The 20,738-nt window shown below is 36.3% G+C and overlaps 1 protein-coding gene across 7 annotated transcripts in view; it reads right to left on the bottom strand.

Moving 5' to 3' along the window:
• The window catches only part of USP45 (ubiquitin specific peptidase 45), an 85,953-nt gene that overhangs the window by 32,981 nt on the left and 32,234 nt on the right, over positions 1-20,738 (bottom strand). For 3 of the 7 annotated variants that reach the window (XM_032155669.2, XM_058435424.1, XM_058435425.1), the window contains exons 8-13: positions 19,273-19,403; positions 12,368-12,455; positions 4,829-4,910; positions 2,952-3,043; positions 1,335-1,391; positions 859-1,002 (exon numbers count right to left, since the gene is read on the bottom strand). In XM_032155669.2, coding sequence (XP_032011560.1) covers positions 859-1,002; positions 1,335-1,391; positions 2,952-3,043; positions 4,829-4,910; positions 12,368-12,455; positions 19,273-19,403 — 594 coding nt within the window. Of the gene's footprint in view, positions 1-858; positions 1,003-1,334; positions 1,392-2,951; positions 3,044-4,261; positions 4,463-4,828; positions 4,911-7,541; positions 7,625-10,965; positions 10,997-12,367; positions 12,456-19,272; positions 19,404-20,738 lie in introns of those variants that run through there. The other 4 variants (XM_058435426.1, XR_009212434.1, XM_032155674.2 and 1 more) reach the window with 4 other exon arrangements.

Consider the following 20,738-nt stretch of genomic DNA (forward strand, 5'->3'; position numbering starts at 1 on the left):
CTGAGGCAGGAGAATCACTTGAACTTGGGAGGCGGAGGTTGCAGTGAGCCAAGATCGTGCCACCTGGGCAACAGAGCGAGACTCCATCTCAAAAAAAAAAAAAAAAGAGAGAGACACCGCAATCTATAGACCTCTTTTAAATCCTAAAATCCAAACTTTAGAAAGCAAAATAAAAAACTGAGTACTTATGAGACAACTGTAGAAATTTAAATAATGACTGAATCTTTATTTATTTATAATGAATTAATATTTTTCATATGATAATGGTACTGTGGTTTTTGGTTTTTAAAAGAGTATCCCTCTGTTAGTCCTGGGCGCGGTGGCTCACTCCTGTAATCCCAGCACCTTGGGAGGCCGAGGCGGGCAGATCACCTGAGGTCAGGAGTTCGAGACCAGCCTGACCAATGTGGTGAAACCCCGCCTCTATTAAAAACACAAAATTAGCCAGGTGTGGTGGCACATGCCTGCAATCCCAGCTACTAAAGAGGCTGAGGCAGGAGAATCGCTTGAACCCAGGAGGCGGAGGTTGCAGTGAGCCGAGATTGCATCATTGTACTCCAGGCTAGGCAACAAGAGCAAAACTCCGTCTTAAAAAACAAACAAAAAAAACCTCTCTTTTAGAGATACACATTGAAGTATATATTTGGGATTTATTCCAAAAATAGTCTGGGATGGGAGGAAGGGGAGGATGTGGGATATATATAGTTAGTCTACAAGTAGCCAAATTGATAATTATGAAGCCAAAAAATGGGTACATGAGAGTTTATTACACTATGTTCTCTACTTTTAGATGTGCTTGGAACTTTTGTTAATAAACTGTTAAAAAAACAGACGTCTAACAGACGCTTATGGTCTTACCTTATCTTTAGATGAAGGATGCTTCTTGGCAGCTCTAGGCTGATGAATATTTTCTATAATAACATTGCCACTGTATCGATCATGATCTGTCTCCTGTAAACTTCTATATTTATTCATTCTTCCCGAAAGTAAAGGTTTTGAAACCTATGTAAATGCCACATACAGAACACAAAACCTCTTCAGTAAATAAATTCTGGATGTCCTCATCTTAAAATTTTTAACTGACTTGAGATACAAAAAATTAACAAATTATCAAAATAAAAAGTGTTTAAGAGTTTAAATTCCTTGAGAATAAAAACCATCATACTTTATGCATACTTACACAAACCCCCAAATCAGACTCAATTACGAATACAAACTCAATTATATATAAAAAATAATGACTCTCAGATATCTGGTAATATACTCAACAAATGTTTAAATAAATGATTAAATGTTCTTCACAAAAGCTTCATCATTAGTTTTCTTCTCCTTACCCTTTCTTCTATTATAGGAAGTGAAATATCAATGAACGGATCTTTCACCGTGGAGATCTTAAAAGGAAAACACATTGAAAACTTCGGTTAGAATTCTAATATAAACATATAGTTTTGTAAAGTACAAAGAAATCAAACTTCCCGGGCAACCTAAAATTTTATGTTAAAAAATGTTCCTGAAAAAAATAGCAATTTAATTGGGTATTGCAGCACATTGTTAATCAAAACAAGATATTCTCAAACATCAGTGAACGTGATCCAATTGAATTTTATATTACTGTCAATATGACTGGCCTGTAATATTTAAAATAACTTTAAAAAACTGTTTAATAAAACAGATTAACTAAAGAGACTAGACATTTTCGGTGAGCTTAGGGCTGTAACATAAGTAAACTATGAAATGTTGAGAAAAAGCCATGAAAAAAAGCAGAGAGCTTGGCTGTGTTTTATAGATTCTTTAAGATAATTCTGTTTTAAAAGAAGTATCTTTTAAGTATCTCACAAGATTCTATCTTGTGAGAGAGAAAACAACTTCTGTGTTGAATAGTCTAGAAACTTAAATAATCATGGTCATACATTCTGTGTTTCAATGTGACAGGCTAGAATGAGATATATTTTATAATCCTGCTTCTTTAAGGCTAGAGAACACAGAAAAATACTCCATAGTCTGGGACAGGAAAATGAATAAAGGCTCCTTTTACTATTAAAATCTAACAAATTTAAACCTATCATACTCTAAGTAATACACTTACAGAAATATTCCTTACCAAGCAATTGAAAATCTACAAAAAATTCATACATGCTTTAAGCTGTTAAAGATGGCATTCAAAATAAAAATTATTAAATTCAAAGTGAGTGAATTCTACACAAAAATCTTTAATACGTCACATAAACTTTAAATCAAATGTGATATAACCACCCTAAATTATGTTAATACAGTAAGTTATTTCTATTGGAATTACTTTTTTTTTTTTTTTGAAACTGAGTCTCGTTCTGTCACTCAGGCTGTAGTGCAGTAGTGTGATCTTGGCTCACTGCAGCCCTGCCTCCTGGGTTCAAGTGATTCTCCTGCCTCAGCCTCCTGTGTCGTTGGGACTATAGGCACCCACTACCATGCCTGGCTAACTGTTTTGTATTTTTTTTTTAGTAGAGATGGGGTTTCACCATGTTGGCCAGGCTAGTCTTGAATTCCTGACCTCAAGTGATCCACCCGCCTTGGCCTCCCCAAGTACTGGGATTATAGGCATGAGCCACTGCACCCAGCCTGGAATTACATTTTAAGGCACTGCAATCTAGCACAGTTACTCTCTTCACAGAAGTTTTTCTCTCACTTCAAACAGATAGCTAATGAATTTCAGTATATTAAGATAGGCTAAAACTGCCTCGTAGGTGTGTCATGAGGAAAAATAACACAAAAATACATTTACTTTTAAAAATATATAAATTATCACATTTACTTTCTAGGAGTGTAGCATATAAAAAGACTTTCAAGAATTATTATGTAATCATCTGTCAAATTTTAAAAATGACTGCCAATGATTATATGTGAAAGAAAATATAATAAAAATGATGTGACTGTAATCCATTCCATGCTGAATTGAATTCTAAAGTACCTACATTTGCACATTCTTCACACATGACCGTGCTAGTTAATTCACCAATAAAGATCCGATCTATGAAGTTCATTTTCACACCTTCTTTTCCATATGCTGTAAAAATCATACTTTTTAATGGAAAAAACATGTCAACCATCCATCTAGCAGTATAATACGCTATCTTCTGGTTATTCAAAGGTAATGTGAATAAGATATTCTGTACTACATTTAATAATACATTTTACTATACATACAATATTCTAATGTCTTTCTCCTTTACAATTTTGTAGCAGATCTACGACTATCATCTACTTTAATCTCCAAGAAATAATGAACTATTCTTAAACTTAAGAGGTAAAACAACCACTATTCATACCACACCTCAGCCACTCCCGTTAAAACTTACAAAACCTCATGTCTAACCAATAAGTACACAGAAGAACGGGAAAGGAGATTATGCTATCACAACTATGGATGCCAGGATCATGGCTATGAAAATAACAGTCGTACAAGGCAAGTGGAAGGAATTAACATAGGTAATTAAGAACTCAAGGAGATGGTTATATTTTTAAAAGTTAAAATTATTCTGCTCAGGAAATATTTATAAATTAAAAAAACATGCCTATGACTTACTTTAAAATAACCTGAGGTTGGGAGAAAATGGATTAAACATAAACCATGAATGCAGTTTAAGTTGGGTGACAGATATAAAGGGCTGCATTATGCTATTCTCTCTACTTTAATAAAAATTTGAAACTTTCCATCATAAACAAACCATGGGAGGAAAAAGTATATTAACAAACCTATTCACCCCTCTTTCAAACTTCTTTTTTGAGCCTCTATCTTCAAGTTTCATACAAACAATATTTAAAATCATTTAAAATATTAGAGCACTGAATGACAAAACATATCTGAATATATCAGTAAACATTAATTAAAATTGTATTTAGAAATACTATAATAATAAAGATGTTTCATCTAGAAAAACTACAAGGGATTGGAAATAGAGAGTACAAAACTGGAAAGAGGGGAAAGAAAAATGGGGATGTTATTCTAAACATCCACGAGATGGCACTATCTCAACACAAAAGAACAAGGCATATTTGAGCAGCTACGTTTTTTAAAAATCTTGAACCCTTAATTACAATAAAGTGCACAGTAACAATGTGTGTATGTTTGCAAATTATAGATCTGTAGTACATACATTATAAAACCACAAAAACAAAAGTTAGAAAAAAATACAAATAATATTTTTAAATGTCTTCTAAAAATCACTTCATGCTAACATTAGTTAGTATCTCAATGCAGAATATACATTTAGGGCAAGGTATATAAACCCACACTATAGTATTGATAATGATAAATAACCAACTCTGATTAGGTAATCATCATTTGGGGCTCATATTTTATGGATGAATAGCAAACACTAGGAGTAGGCAAAGTGCACTTACACTTGACTTACCAGCAGTCTCTTCAATAAATGGTTTATTTGCAGGAGTCTTTGGAGCACTTAAACATTTTGTCTAGTTACATCTAAAAAAATCCATAAATCCATTGATCCAAACACATGTCAAATAATACAATATGATAAATATGAACTTCCAAGTGTGGTTGCTACTTTCAACAACCTTTCAAGTTTCCCTTAGAAGATCTCACATAAAGGTATCAGTGTCAATCTGTATACTTGGTATTAGCTTTATTCTTATAAATTCACATGAATACATTCTAGCATTTTCCATGTTCCACTAAAGTCTTTTTCAGACACTGCAGCAACTACGTCCTCCTTTTAAAGCCACCAATTTGGTGGATTAGTTGACATAATGCTCAGTTCTTTTTCCAACTAAAATAAAATTTTAATATTTTCTTACAGAAAAAAGTTTTAACAAAGAGTCAACATACCTTTGACTTTTTTTCTAGTTTCATCATCAGCAGTTTTAGTAGTTGGGTTGTTAAATGCTTTTAGAATGCTAGCTTGTATTCGCTGTAAAACAAAGTTAATAGATTCTGGTCTAATAATAGTTAACTCAGGCCTCATCCTCCTAATAAAAGTACTTTCAAACAGCAAGGTACACTGTGGATTTCAGTTCCCTACTCTGAAAATAAAATGACCAAATTTTTAAAAAATGTAATTTCTTCCAGGTCTCAAATTCCATGAATGGATTGCTCTAATGTCAAATTTTCCCAAGTAAGAGTCAGAATTTCTGCATTTAGGTTCTCTCTTGGATTTAATGTATTTTTATCAGTGTACAAAAAGCAAGCAGCCTAGTCCTGTTGCTTAAATTCATTTGCCGTCTTTCTTCCTTCTCCCTCTCTCTAAAATGACACTTCTTAATTAGGACCAAAAAAGAAAATAGACCATATGAAATTTATTGTCTATGAAGACCTTTCTATATTAAGAAGCTATCAAGCTGGTTACTATAATCTCTATGCTATGTGGACTACCTTATTTATATACACATATAACTAAAGTCCAAATTTATCAATTAATGTCCATAGCAAGAAGAATCCCCCAAATTTAAATGATGGTTTTACTTGAACTTAGTTGTCAATAATGATTATGTCTTCAGCAGCTCTCAGTAAATGACAAAGTTTATATTAACTATTTCTACATCTCTTGTGTATGTTTTAGGAAAGATCCAATCTCACAGAAAAGTTTCAGAATAAAACTACATATTCCAAGAATAAAACTTAATAAGTGACCTTTTTACATTAACTATGCCCCTAATTAGTAGATGAATTTTGTCTTCCTAATTCAGATAATGACAGTAGGATGGGTGAAAAGTTTGTTAATTATCTTTCCAAAAAAAAAAATTTTTTTTTGTTTGTTTGAGAGAGTCTTGTTTTGTTGCCCAGGGTGCAGTGCAGTGGTGTGATCACTGCCCACTGCAGCTTTCACTTCTCTGGGTTCAAGTGATCCTCCTGCCTCAGCCTTCCAAGTATCTGGGACTATAGGCACACACCATGACACCTGGCTAATTTTTTAAAAATTTTTTGTAGAGATGGGGTTTTGCCATATTGCCCAGGCTGGTCTTGAGCTTCTGAGCTCAAGCAAGCCACCTGTCTCAGCCTCCCAAAGCGCTGGAATTACAGGCATGAGCTGCCACACCTGTTTTTTGTTTGTTTGTTTGTTTGTTTTGTAGAGACAGGCTCTTCCTATGTTGCCCAGGCTGGTCTCGAACTCCCAAAGTGCTGGGATTACAGGTGGTGCCTGGTCCTTCCTATCTTTTAATTGGGAAAGATCACTATGATATATTAAGTGAAAAAAGACAAAGTACAACAAGTTATATATATGGTATATGCCACCTTTTGAATAAGGAAAAAAAGAGCATAAAGGAAGAAAGACAAGAACATGGGATATAAACAATGGCAAAGTCAAAACACAAGAGAGGCAAAGGGAACTCCCAGGAGCATGGTTAGGAGGAATTCCAGAGTGACACCTGCACATCAGATATAAGAGGTAAAGAACCTAGACTGGAACAATGAGACTTATGAATCAGACATACTGTCAACACCAAGATCCCCTTCTGCCATTATAACATGCTTTTAATCTAAGAACACAATATTATATGGAGAAGGAGGTGATCACATTCTTATTCTCGCGCCAAGCCCTGCTGCCTGGATGAGCACTCATGACCCCTCAGAATTGTTCTGCTGTGTATGATTTATGTTTCTTCTGTGTATGATGTATGTTTTTTAACACATTCTTCTCCAATAATTGTGAAACCGAGTCTCATTTATTACTAACTGGCCTGTGATTAACACATTATATTTCCTATAACTGTTTACTGTCCTCCTCAAGCATATTTTGAAAATTAATACAAGATTCAAAACACTTAAATATTTTACAAAGTAGGGGATAAAAGCAAACATAAAGCAATTCATACCGTGTGACACAAGTCCTGAAATACACTTATATACTATAAAGAAATCAAACAATAAAATGTCTCCCAGAAGCTATTAAATACTGAAATAATCTCCAATTCAGACTCAATAAATTTGAAAGTTGATAAAATTCAGACATTGTCTAAGCTAAAGTTGACTTTTACACCTTGAAAAAAGAGTTTATTGAACTAAAGTAAGCAAATTGGAATTGTGTAAATTCCATGCAGGAGAAATATTTAATGAACTTAAATGAAAAATTCCAATAAATACCAATGTTCACCTGTAAATATTTCATATAATCATAACATTTCAAACAACTCAAGAGAAATACTTCTAACTCAACTTAGTCTGTAAATTTATCCTACAATTTAAGCATTTTACTAATTCAGACATGATTTTTGATATGATTTAATGAAACTTTGCTATATATCCGGAAATGTCATATCACTCAAAAGAAGCTAAGAAGTTACCAATTCAAGCAGCAGGAAAAAAGCTAAAAAGCTGTGATTACACTCTAAAAAGAGTAAAATGAAATTGTTTAAATATTAGACTTTTGCTTTTTAATTTCCATCCTAACCACGAATTTATATTCTCTAATCTAAACTGTTTAAAAGTCAATTAATAGGTAATTCATCAAGTTGAGGAAAATAAATGAGTTTACGTCCATATACAATTCCTCATTGTTAGGAGTTGTGCTTTGAACAATTTAGGTTAAAAGAAAGATACATACTTTGGTCAGGGAGCTGTTAATAACTGTAGCACTTAATCGATTAGCAGTATCAAGGTTCCACTATTTCAAATCTCCACCTTATACTTTAAAAACAAGAATGAAAATAATGTAGTTTAAGTTAGCTGAGATATTCTGTCTTTAAAATAATTCTAACCAAAAATGTATTACAGTAATAAATCTTGAAGATAATAAAAATGTAATATCATTAATTTAGTGACTGTGCAAATTATAAGGAAAAACAAAGAAGCATAAATGTATAAATTAAAAAGACTGCCTTATAAAAGAACTACTTCTAGGAAATTTGATTTTGTACATGAAAAATTTACAATTTCTGCACAAATGATCCCTTAAGTACTATATTCAGCAAGAGTATATTCCTCAACGTCGTAGTTCAGAAAAGACTTTAATGAAACCATATGAAAGGAGGTCAGTAGTTTTTCATCATTTCTAAAAGATTCTGGTGGCAGACATAACACTGTAGCCTTCCTTCAATCAAGAAACACATGGCAGTGACACACTGCAACAACAGCACGATTAACAGCTGTGGAGTTCCCAGGTCAGACAATGCAGCTCCTGCCCTGATACTCACTGTAGCTGACCGTCAGGACTATCCTCACTTATGAAATTGAATAGATCCACAGACTTGACATTTTAATTTTACTGCACCATTTAAAGCCCTCAAATAGTGCAAGAAAGATAAGAGCTTTCAAAACCAATGTGTCCTGCTGGGCTGCCAAAGATACTGTGCATCCCAATGCACCATTATGACTAAACAATAATTATAACAAAGACTGCTATCAAATTATAGAGGTAAAACAGAAAAAAGTGACAGGGATATATTTTACTTTTTTTATAATATCAACAGAAAAAAAAAACCCAAGTCATAATTTTAATCCATTCACATGACTTTTAACTTCACTAACATAATTTTTTTTTTTTTTTTTGAGAACGTGTCTCACTCCCTTACCCAGGCTAGAGTGCAGTGCCGCGATCTCGGCTCACTGCAACCTCCACCTCGAGTTCAAGCGATTATCCTGCCTCAGTCTCCTGAGTAGCTAGGATTACAGGCACGCGCCACTATGCTTGGCTAATTTTTGTATTTTTAGTAGACACGGGGTTTCACCATGTTGGCCAAGTTGGTCTTGAACTCCTAACCTCAGGTGATCTGCCCACCTCAGCCTCCCAAACTGCTGGGATTACAGGAATGAGCCACCATGCCCAGCCCACTTACATAATTTTTAATTCCATTTAATGATACATGACCACCACATAGTAAACGTATTCCTGCAAATCACGGGGAAAAAATAATTCTAGCAATTGATAAATCTGAATTAATCTTAAAGTAACTCATATCATCTGTAGGCCCATTTATTGTTCATAATATAAAGAGCAACCTGTTCCCACCCTGCCAACATGCATCTACCCCTCAACAAGAACAGCAATATACCATAATTATTGAATCTGATTTAATACTTTTCCAAATAGTAAAATAATTGTGGTTACATTTTAAATAGCAGACTTAAAATCATTATTTCTACTGACTACAGATGTCCAAGCATTAAAACTAAACTTCAATTAGCAGTATTTCATAGAATTAGAAAGATCATTAGTTTGGGAGTCAGAAACACTTGAGTTTGAAGCTCAACTCTTAAGTATCAGTTCCTAGCTCTAAGAAAATGGGATCAAATACTAGCTAGGGGACTATGCTAATATCCTCAATGGTTAACTAATTATAAATCTCTTTTTTTCCTTTTTAGACACAATGTAGGTAAAACAACACAGTATTATCCTGTCAGTTTATTAGTTTATTCAAATACAACATATTCAAAATAATTGCAAATCACAAAGAAACTAGCTAGTATAACATATAAGAATAATTATTTTGATTTCTTCCCAATTCAAATTCTCAAAAAAAGTTGCGTTTAAGGTTAAGCACATACAACTCATTCAAAAAACATTCACAGGGAGCCCGGAGTGGCAGCTCATGCCTGTGATCCCAGCACTTTGGGAGGCCAAGGCAGGCCGATTACTTGAGGTCAGGAGTTCGAGACAAGCCTGGCCAAAGTGGTAAAACCCTGTCTCTACTAAAAATAAAAATAAATAAATAAATAAATAAAAAATTAGCCAGGCTTGGTGATATGTGTCTGTAATCCCAGCTATTCAGGAGGCTGAGGCAGGAGAATCACTTGACCCCAGGAGGTTGGAGGTTGCAGTGAGCTGAGATCACAACACTGCACTGCAGCCTAAGCAACAGAGCAAGACACTGTCTAAATAAATAAGCAAGCCTAGTCAACATGGTGAAACCCCATTTCTACCAAAAGTACAAAAATTAGCTGGGAATGGTGGCACACACCTGTAATCCCAGCTATTCGGAAGGCTGAGGCAGGAGAATCACTTGAACCTGGGAGGCAGCAGCTACAGTGAGCTGAGATCATGCCACTGCACTCCAGCCTGGGTGACAGAGTGAGACCCTGTCTCAAAAAAAAAAAAAAACAAAACACACACACACACAAATTCACAGAACACCTACTATGTGCAAGGCACACAGGACACAGACAATACATAGTACCATTCCTCAAAGAGATCACAATCTAAGAAAGCTGACAGATAGGAACACAAATCTAAATAGAAAGTGGTAGGGTTTATGATCAAATATGTAAAAGTAGAGAGGTGGCAGAAAGGGAATGACAACTCTAAAAGCGGAATTCAATTAGCTTAATAAGAAAGTCAATAAACAGACAATTAAAAATAGGATTGTGATACATGATGTTTTGTAGCAGGAGAGAGTAATTAATTCAATCCTTATTTTTAAAGGAAACCTTAAAGAAAATATTAGAACTCTAATTTTCTCTTCACTGGAAACTGGTCACTAGGAGTAAAGAGACACTGCCACACTATAATTAAAACAGGATTTTTGTTTTTTGAGGTAGGCTCTGCTTTGTTGCCCAGGCTGGAGTACAGTGGTGCGATCACAGCTCACCCGCCTCTCGGGTTCAAGCGATTCTCATGCCTCAGCCACCCGAGAAGCTGGGATTACAGGTGTGCACCACCACGCCTGGCTAATTTTTGTGTTTTTAGTAGACATATGGTTTCACTATGTTGGCCAGGCTGGTCTGAAATTCCTGAGCTCAAGTGATCTGCCCACCTTGGCCTCCCAGAGTGCTGGGATTACAGGCATGAGCCACCATAGCTGGCAGAATTTTTTTAAAAAAGGAAGGTCCATCTTACCTAGCACTACTTATCACAAGCACGTATGCACTTCACTGAACACTTGGCTGCTTTTATTACATATTACCGTATAGATTAAGAAGTATATTTGCCTTGAATGGAAAACAGGTTTTCATGTTATTACCCCAATTATGACTGACAAGGGCTGCCCACAATGGTGTGCTCAGAAAATAATTGAGGCTGAACCCAAACTCACCTGGACTGTTAGGAACGACCAGCAATGTCTTCTATGAGTAAGAGGGAGGAAAACGGAGAATGTGTGCTGTGTATCTGACATCCTTAATATCTTGCATTTTCTCTGATAAACCGAACCCTATGTGCACAGGAAACCCCTCCCCAGAAGAAGTTGAATTTAACTAATTTAACATTAAAGTCAATAAAGGGCCAATCAGTTAGGGGATAGGCCTACAACCAACACTGTTTGGGGAAGCTATCCAGTCCACAGGCTATTCCTTTTCTGAGAAATGCTCTCTCATCCAACAGGCTGGGACTCGTCTCTCCTAGCCACAAACAACTGATCCATGAGTGGAATCTAATCCAACATGGAATAATGAAGTTTCTCTCTACTGGGAATTTAAAAATCGAGAATCATGAATAGCCAGTATAGTTTTTACATACATGGAACTATGACATGCAAATACTGCTTGGTCTGCATGGAGAAAAATGAAGAAAATCTACAGAGCCAGAGAAACTAGGATAATAAGAAGAATGCTTTCTGGATTCCTGACAGCTTTCCTGTTCCTATATCCCCTAGGAATATCTCCCTGCATCTTAAGATTCCTTTTTTTTTTTTACCGCGTTTCACTCTGTCACCCAGGCTGGAATGCAGTGGCACGATCTTGGCTCACTGCAACCTCCACCTCCGGGGTTCAAGCGATTCTCCTGCCTCAGCCTCCCAAGTAGCTGGCATTACAGGCGTACGCTACCACACCTGGCTAATTTTTGTATTTTTAGTAGAGACAGGGTTTCACCATGTTTCCCAGGCTGATCTTGAACTCCTGATCTCAGGTGATCCACCTGACTCGGCCTTCCAAAGTGTTGGGATTACAGGCATGAGCCACCACACCCAGCCACAATTCCTTTTTACTTAAGCTAGTTTAAATTATTTTATTTACAGCAAAGGACATTAACTAAAAAGGACAATAGGGCTGTAAAAGGATAAAGGTAAATACAGAAGAAAGAAAAAATATCTAGAATATTTATTCTAAAAAATTAAATTATTTCTCAACTGTACTTTTAAATTGTAACAGAAATTACTTAGTTGTTTTTTGTTTGTTTGTTTTTTTTTTAGACAGAGTCTTACTCTGTCACCCAGGCTGGAGTAGTGCAGTAGCGTGATCTTGGCTCACTGCAACCTCTGCCTCCTGGGTTCAAGCAATTCTCAAGTCTCAGCCTGCCAAGTAGCTGGAATTACAGGCATGCACCACCATGCCCAGCTAATTTTTATATTTTAGTAGAGACGAGGTTTCACTATGTTGGTTAGGCTGGTCTCAAACTCCTGACCTCAGATGATCCACCCCGCCTTGGCCCCCCAATAATCTCTTAGTTTTGTATCCTCTTCTTGAAGAGAATACATGATATACATAAAAAAACCTGACCTTTGTTTCTTCTGTCCTCACTGCATCCAGAAGATAATGAAGAAGCTCCTGACTGTCCTGTTGCTGGAAATCTTTAAATCGAGGTGCCCTGTGATTTAAAAACAAAAGAGGAAAGAAAAAAAGAATAATCATTCCATGGTTCATCAACACTCTTCTCTAAATGCACTTGAAATAGCATATTATTAGCCGGGTGCGGCAGCCTACACCTGTAATCCCAGTATTTGGGAGGCCGAGGGGCAGATCACTTGAGCTCAAGAGTTCGAGACCAGCCTGGGCAACAAGGCAAAACCCCGTTCTCTACCAACACACACACCCACACACACAAAATGGCATAAAGACACAGTTTACTACTTTTCCAACTAAATAGACGAAATGTGATTACTGGTCCAATTAGGGTGTGATCTTAAGTGTGCACAGAGAATATGGCTATCATTTATTAAGCAACTACTATATGTTAAGCACAATACTAGTAGTTTTTCACACGTTCAGGCATAATCCTCCAACAACTTTGTTGGGATGTACTGTTTTCTCCAACTTACACATGAGGACTCAGCGGTATTGTTTAAATCATTTGCAAGGTCATACAGCTAGCAAATAAACCAGTATTCAAACGCAAGCCACTGTGATTTATTATCTTCCTACCTTAACCAAAAGGAAAGCAAGAGAGTGTTTATATTTCATATAAAGGACTATAAGTTGATCTCCCTGTGAATATATTTTTTAAGGACTTGATAATTAAATTTCCTCTGTATTAACTTAATAGAAAGATCAGGTACTATTCATGGAGACACTGACATAGGAAATATTTGGTTGATTTCAGTAACTTTAAAAAGTAACCTACAGTAAACTTTAATGCTAAAATGAACATTTTGCCTTAAGTGCAGACAAGTATTAAATCTAGAAAGTGTTCTGACCTAAGATGAATAAATAATTCTGTCAAAATACAAAATAATGAGAATATATTATAGTAGAAGACAAATTTACAACTATTTATGATATTTACAACATATCTCATGTGATATACAAAACAGCACTGTTCAGGAATTTATAATTAATATAAGTTCTACTTTATGCTTGAGAAAATTGAAGAACAAGCTAAGTGCCACTAACATAACTACAGGTCTTTTGACAGACTGCAGTACTTAATTATTTTTAATTATTATTATTATTTTTTGAGACGGAGTCTCGCTCTGTCGCCCAGGCTGGAGTGCAGTGGTGCGATCTCGGCTCACTGCAAGCTCCGCCTCCAGGGTTCACGCCATTCTCCTGCCTCAGCCTCTCCGAATAGCTGGGACTACAGGCACCCGCCACCACGCCCGGCTAATTTTTTGTATTTTTAGTAGAGATGGGGTTTCACCGTGGTCTCGATCTCCTGACCTCGTGATCCGCCCACCTCGGCCTCCCAAAGTGCTGGGATTACAAGCGTGAGCCACCGCGCCCGGCCTAATTATTTTTAATTATTATCTCATTTTTATTTTTGTGAGATGGAGTTTCACTCTGTCACCTAGGCTGGAGTGCAGTGGCACAATCTCAGCTCACTGCAACCTCCGCCTCCTGGGTTCAAGCAATTCTCCTGCCTCAGCTTCCTGAGTGGCTGGGACTACAGTTGCTGGCCACACCTGCCATCATGCCCGGCTAATTTTTGTATTTTTAGCAGAGGTGGGGTTTCACAATGTTGGCCAGGCTGGTCTCGAACTCTTGACCTCAAATGATCCACCCACCTCAGCCTCTCAAAGTGCTGGAATTATAGGCATGAGCCATCACGCCCGGCCAAGTGTAGTACTTTCAACATTATTCTTTATTATCTCAGGATAAATATTCATCCTAATAATACAAAGAAAGTGAGTCCCTGACTGCTAAAACATTAACCGGTCATCAATCTAGCCTGTAAGAGGAAACACCACTCCAGACATTCTTGCTAACTAGCAGCATATAGCAACATGCTGACAATACTTTATTACCTTGATGGGCTTCCCTACCTGCATGTGGTGGACAGAACTCACCTCCTAGATTAGAGATGAGGACAGAAACCAAGATGGACACATATTCTAATCCTATTTGGACCTCCACAGCTGGCATCAGGAGATGCAGAAACTGCAGAACCCTACACTTATGCTGTACACTCCAAGGAAGGCCAGTGAAGTAGCAGATGACTAGAGGAGGGAACAGGAGAATCCTTCAGAGATCTTCACTAGCCAAGGGGTAGGTAGGAGGAGGGGGCAGTTTATGGCTTTCAAAGCAGACACATAAGGAGGAAATCACTCCTGAACAATGAGAAACTGCCTCCACCATGTCTCTGCCTATAGCTCCTTCTCAACCAATGCAAAAACTATTTACTGCCTTCTAAACCACTGAAGAAAATTTAATAAACTTAGATTTGTTTTTTTTTTTTTTTTACCTAGGAATGGGCAAAAAAAACCATAGGATGATTTCTAGACTCTATGACGGAGGCTATCTGAGCTACTCATATCAAGAGAGACTTCAAACCTATTAAAGGATTAAAAGATAAAAATCACCAAACATATGAAAATATTCAGCCTATTCAAAATAAGGGGAACCCTAAGGATTCCCAGAAAATGTATTTTAGTAAAAGTATTGCCATGAGAAAGAGGAGAGGACTTTTAAAAACCTCAAGGCATGAGAGAAAAATATATGTACAAGCATAAATTAGGAGACTGTCAAGAAAAAGAAATTTAATCCACTTCTATGTGGTATTAAATGCTATTTTAATAATAGCAAAGTGCTATTCACAATAGCAAAGACATGGAATCAACCTAGGTGCCCATATATGGTGGATTGGATACAGAAAATGTGGTCCATATACACCATGGAATACTGCACAGCCATAACAAAGAACAAAATCATGTCCTTTGCAGCAAGCAACATGGAAGCAGCTGAAAGTATCACCCTAAGTGAACTAATGCAGAAGCAGAAAACCAGATAAAACAAACAAAAACCACAAAGTTGAAGACCTTGCTCCCAAATAAGGCTCATCAGGTGGTCAAAGTGTCTGATAATCACCACTATAACAGAAACTTCAAGAGACTGGTTCACGTACACACAATATGAATAAACCACAAAGTATGCCAAGTGAAGGAAGTCAGATAAAAAAAGAGTACACCCTGTATGATTCCATTTCTATAGAATTCCCCAAAATGCAAACTAATCTATTGCAACAAAAAAAAACAGGTAAGGGGTATACCACCCAGGGATGGAGTTTAGGGGAGAGATTCTAGAGAAAGGGATTATAAAGGGGCCCAACAAAACTTTGGGGGGTGATGGATACATTCATTATATTGAATTAATGTATATATATATATACATATATATACACACACACACCCCCACAAAGTGTATAGATATGTCAAAACTTATCCAATAGTATACTTTATTTTTCAGAAAGACAGGGGTGACAGGAGTGCAATGACACTAACAGCTCACTGAACACTCTAAACTCCTAGGCTCAAGTGATCCTCCTACCTCAGCCTCTAGAGTAGCTGGGACTACAGGTGTGCACCATCACACCTCTGGCTAATTTTTTTTTTTCACAGAGTCTCCCTATGTTGTCCTGGCTAGTCTCAAACTCCTGGCCTCAGGCAGTTCTCTCACCTTTGCTCCCAAACTGCTGGGATTACAGGCATGAGCCACTGTGTCTGGCCCCAGTAGTACACTTTAAATATGTACAATTTATTTTAAGTCAAATATACCTTACTAAAGCTAGTCAGAATATCCACCAATACAATTTACTATTCCGACAAAAAAAAAAAAAAATGATTATTTGGATACAGAAAAAGCATTTTTTAAAAATCCATTTCTTGATAAGAACTCTCAGAAAAAAGAAAAACTAAGAATAATTGGGAATTTCCTCAACCTGATAAAAGGCATGTATGAAAAATCTGTAGTTATTATCACACTTATGTGTGAAAGACTGCATGCTCTCCCTTTAATATCAGGAATAAGGCAAGACACCTATTTCACCATTCTAACATTGTATTGGTGGTCCTTTTTCATTTTTTTCCCAAGAAGAGTCCTATTGCAATATGTATTGGTTGTCCTTGACAGTGACATAAAATGCGAAAAAGATATAAAATGATACAAATTGGAAAGAAATAAAACAATCTTCATTTGCCAATGACATTGTCTACATAGGAAATACCAACGAATCAACATAAAGCTAGGAGAACTAGTAAAGCAAGTTGGGTAGGGTAGCAAGAAACAAAGTCAACATACAAAAATCAACTGTATTTCTGTATATTAACAATGAACAATTGGAAATTGAATTTTTTAAAAAGAGTACCATTTACAATAAATAGCATAAAAACATGAAATTCTTAAGATAAGTGTAACAAAATTTGTGCAGGATTTGTATGCTGAAAACTATACACCCTTGATGAGAAAAATCAAAGACCTAGAAAACTGGTAAGATATCATACATGAAAAGATTCAACGTTAAGATGTTGATTCTCCCCAAATTGATCTACACATTCAAAACACTCCCAACTGACAATCTGATTCTATAATTTACATAAACAAGAAAAGGACCGGCCGGGCGCAGTGGCTCACGCGTGTAACCCCGGCACTTTGGCAGGCCAAGGTGGGCAGATCACCTGAGGTTGGGAGTTCAAGACCAGCCTGACCAACATGGAGAAACCCCATCTCTAGTAAAAATACAAAATTAGCCAGGCGTGGTAGCGGGCGTCTGTAATCCCAGGCTGAGGCAGGAGAATTGCTTGAACCCAGGAGGCCGAGGCTGCGGTGAGCTGAGATCATACCATTGCACTACAGCCTGGGCAACAAGAACGAAACTCCATCTCAAAAAAAAAAAAAAAAAAAGGACCTAGAATAGTTTGAAAAGGATGACCAAAATTTGAGAACTTACGCTACTCAATTGCAAGACTTACTATGAAGCTACAGTAACCAAGACAGTGTAGGCTTTAGGGTAAAGACAAGACATGTAGATCAATGAAACAGAATATAGTTCAGAAATAAACCCAAACACATGTGGCTTAAATCTTTACTTGATTTTAAAAAACTATATTTGTCTAATGTATACTTCTTTTAAAAGTAAACGCCATAAAACAAACAAAAAAAAGGCAATTTAAAACTTTTCAGCCAAGCATGGATGACGCTCATGCCTGTAATCCCAGCTACTTGGGAGGTTGAGCAGGGAGGAATGCTTGAGCCCAGGAATTCGACTATGATTGGGCCACTGCACTTGAGCCTGGGCACAAAGCGAGACCCTGTCTCCTAAAAAATACAAAAAATAAATAAAACTCTTCAAATAATGTTTGATCTAGTTATTCTAAGAATTTATCCTACAGATGTACTTCCGCAAGTACAGTGTATACATACAAAACTGAGTAAGTTACACACACATGTGCTAACATGGAAAGATGTATAAAATATATCAAGCAAGTTGCAAAAGATTTGCGTATGTCTGTGTATGTATGATCACTTTTGGAAAGAATCAGATAATAGTTACTTCTGAGGATTAAAGATAGGGAGGAGTTTGAATTTTTATCTATGAGTGCCCATTATTTTAATAATAATTTTTAAAATGTTAATAAACCTTTATAACCAGGAAGAAAATTATACAAAACAAGTTATTTCTGGCAAAGTCAGAAACAAATTTCTAAAGCATACAATGCCCTAATAACTTTTTTTGTTTTAATTTCAACTTTTATTTTAGATTCAAGGGGTACATGTGCAGGTGTGATGCTAACTAAGGTCTGGAGTACGAATGATCCCGTCACTCAGGTACTAAGCATAGTACCCAATAGTTAGTTTTTCAACCCTTCCTCCCTCAATCTCTCCCACCTCTCGTAATCCTCAGTCTCTATTGTTGCCATCTTTATGTCCATGAGTACCCAATGTTTAGCTTCCACTTATAAATGAGAACATATGGTATCTGGTTTTCTGTTCCTGCATTCATTCACTTAGGATAATGGCCTCCAGCTGCATCCATGTTGTCGCAAAAAATATGATTTCATTCTTTATTATGGCTGTGCTAAAAACTTTTTAACTCTGTGAGACACTCATGCCTCTGAGACTTTTGCAGGTGTTTTTGGTCTTCAGGCTTTGAAGAAACATCAATTGCCAACCAAATGAAACATACACTAAGCCCTCTATTTTGGACTATTATTTAAAATATCATGGCATTCATTACTAGTTTTAATTAAAATGAGATTTTAAAGTCTATAGACATACAAAAATGCAAGCTCATATTCAAAGAATTTTCCTTCTACATATTTCAGTAATTGTGGACTGGACTAGCTTGTGAGTTCCATGAGGACAGGGTGCATTTGTGACGCAGTATATGTTGTGTACCCCTGAATTGTAGCAAGTACCTCATAAAAAGCAAGCTCTCAATTTTTTATATAAATGAATACATGAATGCATTAAAGTCAAGTCAGATCCTTTATGTGTTTATTTCCAGGCACATAAGGATTCGGTTCTTAAACATACTGTAATACCTTGAGAAACTCACTTAAACTCTATTTGCCTCACAGATCATCTTTTAAAATAAGAAAGCCAGATTAGATGTTATCTTACAGTACTTTCTAGATTTTATAACTCTATGATTTTCTCACTTTATGGTATTACAACATAGGCATCCAAGTCAGGACAGACCTCTATTTGATTCTCAGCTTTTCACTCAGACTAGGTGAGCCATTTAATTTGTGTCTCCATTTCCTTATATATGAGGATAATCTGCTTCTTCTGAGGACTGAGATATAATTTTCATAAAGCATAGAGCTGTAACTAATAAAATAAATTTTAGTTCTTTCTCTTCATAGGGCAATAATAGCAAAGTTACAGTAAAAATGACTATTCATGTTAAGTGATGAATACATTAGTATTTTATAACTCATAATTAGTTATATTAAAAATGTAGATGCACCCACTTCTGACAAAGCTGATTAAAAAGAACTTTAGGAGAAAGTGGTCCTTTTTCAGTCTCCTTCATGCTGTGAAGAAACAGGAACATGGCTGAGGTCAGTGGTCCAGGCCTTGAAAGTTCCACCACTAATGGGTCCTTTAAAAACATGATCAACTCTATGTCAGAAATGTACAATTTAAAAAGAACATATTAAAAATCTGTGAGTTACACTCTGCTTAAATAATACCAATTAAATTGCCTCAATTGTATTAAGAAACTTTATTATTTCATAAATAAAATATATAAAAATGGAAAGGAGAATACCTGCCTTGAAAAACACAGGTATTTTCATATCCTCTGCCCTTTGCTTAATAAAACTATTAGATCAAATGATATCACCAATCTTTAGTTGCTTGTCACTGCCCTTTAATGCACTCTCCTATAAATAAAATCACTAATCTATTTAATGTTTGTACCACTCCACAAATAATCATAAATTATTTGCTAGTAAATAATGTATGATTATTTGTGTATGATGTATGATTATACATTTTTCTTTTCCCCAAATATTTTACTAGTAAAATAATAATGTGGAATCATGTGACAAAATCAGCCTAACATCTCCGTCTTTTAAAGGGGAGAGACATAAAGCTTGACAAAAGCAGCTAACATTGGGTGAAGGATTAACCCATTTAATTCTAGAATTTTTTTCCCCCTCAAAATCTGGTGTCTAAAGTATTATCCCCACCAATAACACTTTCTCCTAAAAGACAAGGAATAGAAAGCAGATCCCAAATATAAACTTGGGACATTAAAGAATGTTATCTTCCAAGATAACTATTGAATATATTTTCCTATTTCTATATTCATGAAATAACTGTTACATATGTATTTCATAACAACTATCCTTAAAAATCCACTATAATCACAGAAAGGACAGGCTATAATTTTCCATAGGTTTTTTTTGTTTTTTTTTTTTTAAAGATACAGGGTTGCCCAGGCTGGTCTTGAACTCCTAAGGCTCAAGCAATCCTCCCACCTCGGCCTCCCAAGTAGCTGGGATCACAGGCATGAGCCACCACACCCAGTCAAAATTACAGAAGACTCAAGACAGACTTTTGTTCTTTTTTTTTTTTTTAGACGAAGTCTCACTCTGCCACCCAGGCTGGAGTGCAGTGGTGCGGTCAGCTCACTATAACTTCAAACTCTTGGACCCAATTGATCCTCCTGCCTCCACCTCCTGAGCAGCTGGGACTACAGATGCATGCCAGCATATCCAGTTAGTTTTTAAAATTTTTGTAGAGACGGGGGTAAAGGCGGGTCTCACTTTCTTGCTCAGGCTGGTCTTAAACTCCTGGCTTCAAGTGATCCTCCCACTCCGGCCACCCAAAGTGCTAGGGGATTACAGGAATGAGCCATGGTGCTCAGCCTTCCATAGCTTTTGAATGTCAAAAGTGCTTTTCTGGGCTGGGTGCCACGACTCACATCTGT

The sequence above is a fragment of the Hylobates moloch genome, unplaced genomic scaffold (assembly GCF_009828535.3).
Source record: "Hylobates moloch isolate HMO894 unplaced genomic scaffold, HMol_V3 SCAFFOLD_2, whole genome shotgun sequence".
Taxonomy (NCBI): domain Eukaryota; kingdom Metazoa; phylum Chordata; class Mammalia; order Primates; family Hylobatidae; genus Hylobates; species Hylobates moloch.